Here is a 3,009-nt window from a genome sequence, read left to right as displayed (position 1 = left end):
TTGTGTTTTTTTTTTTTTAAAAAAAAAGGGAGGCACGTATTTTTAAGATGTAGCGTTTTCCTCTGGGCCGTTATTTCCCGTCCTCTGCAGAGATCTCCTTCCTCTTGTTTATTTTTCTTCTTCCCCCACTACCGTCACGAGTGGGACGTTAGGCCTTTTAACGTCGTTCCGACTCCCCTAAAATGTGAAATCTGAAATTTGGCGGCCCCACCGCCGGTACCGCGTGGCTCACTTTCGCCCGCGAAATCTAGAGGCCGGGGTTGGGTGGACCGGAGCCGGTGGCGGAGGTCCGGTCGGCTCCAAATCAGTGTTTTGGCCCTTAAAAGGTTCTCGAGTAACCACCTGGCCAAAAAGAGAAAAAGATTTATTCGGCTGCCATGCCGTTTGGGTTTTCGCCCTCGGGAGTTGCGTGGCGTGCGAGGCTACGGCAACGAATATCCCTTCTGTGGTTGGTGGTGATTATCGAAAAAGTTAGAAGCATTTTCAAATTTCGAGGCTCCCACTGCGCCTATTCGGAACAAATTGAATGGGGCCATCAAGAGTAGGGCCAAGCCGAGAACCGCCCCGTTGAGCGAGCGGTGGGCAGTGCCGAGTTTGGTTTTTGTTTTTGATCTGCAGGCGAAATGGGTGAAAATACCCCCCCCCCCCTTTCACCCACTGCGGCTTCCAGTTTTTCCCCTCTAGTTTTCCGCGTACGAAAAGAGTGTTTTCGGTTCCTGTGGCGTTTTCGGGAGCAAAACCGCCAAGGGCACTCGATCGACTAAACGGGGAGCGTGGGATTTCGTTGAACGTTTATGGGATTATTTACGTCTAACACCTAGCTGGTGAATTTTCTCCCCTTCGCCGCGGAAACCCCGACAGTCGTAGAAAACCCAGGTTTTAGGATTAGCCAAGTCGATCGACCTTTTTTTTTTTTTCTTCAGGGAGTTATCGGTGCCTCCGTCCTCTCTCGACTGAGCTTTTTCCCGGGCCAGACCCCGTTTCTCCGCGAGTTGTAGCGAGTCAGCCTCCGACGCGTGGCTTAACTTTGAATTCCCACTTTGTCCCGGTCAGCTTCAGTCCGGCCGTTTCTAAAACTCGAGAGGAAGGATATCTCGGTGGGGAGGGGCAGAGGGGAGGCTTTGGTCTCTTCCTCAGAGCCGGGCGTCCTGCCGGGGTCCTCAAACCGGGTTTGGTTTTCTTTAACGGATTCTCGCTGAATTCCTTTTTTTTCAAAAAACAACAAAAATCCAACTCTAGGAGCGGGCCGAGGGGGTCAGCCAAGTTCCACGCGTGGGTCGGCGCCCTGGTCGGCTTTTCCCCGGTAGTTGCGCGAGAAGGAACCGAAATCAGCAGCAGCAGCAGCAGCAGTAGCAGCAGCAGCAGCAGCAGCAGCAGCAGCAGCAGAAGCAGCAGCAGCAGCATCCTCGTTTTCCCGGTCATCCCGGGGAGGGGAGAGAGTATTTAGGATCTGTCCACCCCCCACCACTCCACGCACAGACAGGCAGACACTCCGTTTCCCCCCCCCCACCCCCACCCACACACTCACTCCCTGACCCCCAAGCCCAGGCCCTCCCCCAGGCCCAGGGCTGCCCCTCGAAGGGCGTCCAACGCGCTCGTGTCCTTCCGTGTCTTCCAGCCGGCGAGGGGGACGGAGCCCGGGCCGCCCGGAGAGAGAGATGGCCACCAGCCCCCTCCCGGGGCCCAACGACCTGCTGCTGGGCTCCCCGGCCGGGGCCTACCCGGCGGAGGCCCTGAGCCAGGCGCCGCCGGGCCGGGCCCCGGGCGGGCCGGGGGGCATGAAGCCCAACCAGGTGGGCCAGGTGATCCTCTACGGCATCCCCATCGTGTCGCTGGTCATCGACGGGCAGGAGCGGCTGTGCCTGGCGCAGATCTCCAACACGCTGCTGAAGAACTTCAGCTACAACGAGATCCACAACCGGCGGGTGGCCCTGGGCATCACGTGCGTGCAGTGCACCCCGGTGCAGCTGGAGATCCTGCGGCGGGCCGGGGCCATGCCCATCTCCTCCCGCCGCTGCGGCATGATCACCAAGCGGGAGGCCGAGCGGCTCTGCAAGTCCTTCCTGGGCGAGAACCGGCCGCCCAAGCTGCCGGACAACTTCGCCTTCGACGTGTCGCACGAGTGCGCCTGGGGCTGCCGGGGCAGCTTCATCCCCGCCCGCTACAACAGCTCCCGCGCCAAGTGCATCAAGTGCGGCTACTGCAGCATGTACTTCTCGCCCAACAAGTTCATCTTCCACTCGCACCGCACGCCCGAGGCCAAGTACACGCAGCCCGACGCCGCCAACTTCAACTCCTGGCGCCGCCACCTCAAGCTCACCGACAAGAGCCCGCAGGACGAGCTGGTCTTCGCCTGGGAGGACGTCAAGGCCATGTTCAACGGGGGCAGCCGCAAGCGGGCCCTGCCGCAGCCCTCGGCCCACCCGGCCTGCCACCCCCTGGGCTCCGTGCGGGCCGCCGTGGCGGCGGCGGCGGCGGCGGCGGCGGTGGCGGCGGCGGCCGGGGGCGGGGGGCTCCTGGGGCCGCCCCTCCTGGGCCCCCCGCCTCCCCCGGGGGGTCCCCCCGCCCCCCCTGCGCCGCCGCCCCCTCCTCCGCCCCCGCCCCCTCCTCCCCCTCCTCCTCCTCCTCCTCCTCCTCCTCTTCCTCCGCCGCAGCCGGTCCTGGCCGAGCTGCCCGGCGGCCCGCTCCCGCCCCCGAAGCGGCCCCGCTTCGACGACGACGACGACGAGCCGTCGGGGCAGGAGGTGCCCCCCGGGCCCGGCGTGGGGGCGGCGGCCAAGGCGGCCCGCAGCTACCCCGTCATCCCGGTGCCCAGCAAGGGCGCCTTCGGGGGCGTCCTGCACAAGTTCCCCGGCTGCGGGGGGCTCTTCCCCCACCCCTACGGCTTCGCCGCCGCCGCCGCCTTCGGACTGTGCCACAAGAAGGAGGACGGGGCCGGGCCGGTCGGCCCCAACGCCGGGCCCCCCCCAGGACCGGCCGAGCCCCTCGGGGGCCCGGGGGGCCCGGGGG

At 64.4% G+C, this 3,009-nt stretch overlaps 1 protein-coding gene across 1 annotated transcript in view; it reads left to right on the top strand.

Moving 5' to 3' along the window:
- Nucleotides 1-1,658: 1,658 nt before the first annotated feature.
- The window catches only part of SKOR2 (SKI family transcriptional corepressor 2), a 49,561-nt gene continuing 48,210 nt past the window's right edge, over nucleotides 1,659-3,009 (top strand). Inside the window, exons 1-2 of the mRNA XM_029059857.2 lie at nucleotides 1,659-2,555; nucleotides 2,655-3,009. The exon at nucleotides 2,655-3,009 is cut by the window's right edge and continues 1,340 nt beyond it. Of these exons, the coding sequence (XP_028915690.1) occupies nucleotides 1,659-2,555; nucleotides 2,655-3,009 (1,252 nt within the window). The remainder of the gene's footprint in view (nucleotides 2,556-2,654) is intronic.

Source organism: Ornithorhynchus anatinus, chromosome 3 (assembly GCF_004115215.2).
Source record: "Ornithorhynchus anatinus isolate Pmale09 chromosome 3, mOrnAna1.pri.v4, whole genome shotgun sequence".
In the NCBI taxonomy this organism is placed as follows: domain Eukaryota; kingdom Metazoa; phylum Chordata; class Mammalia; order Monotremata; family Ornithorhynchidae; genus Ornithorhynchus; species Ornithorhynchus anatinus.
This window is presented reverse-complemented; position numbering and strand designations above follow the sequence as displayed.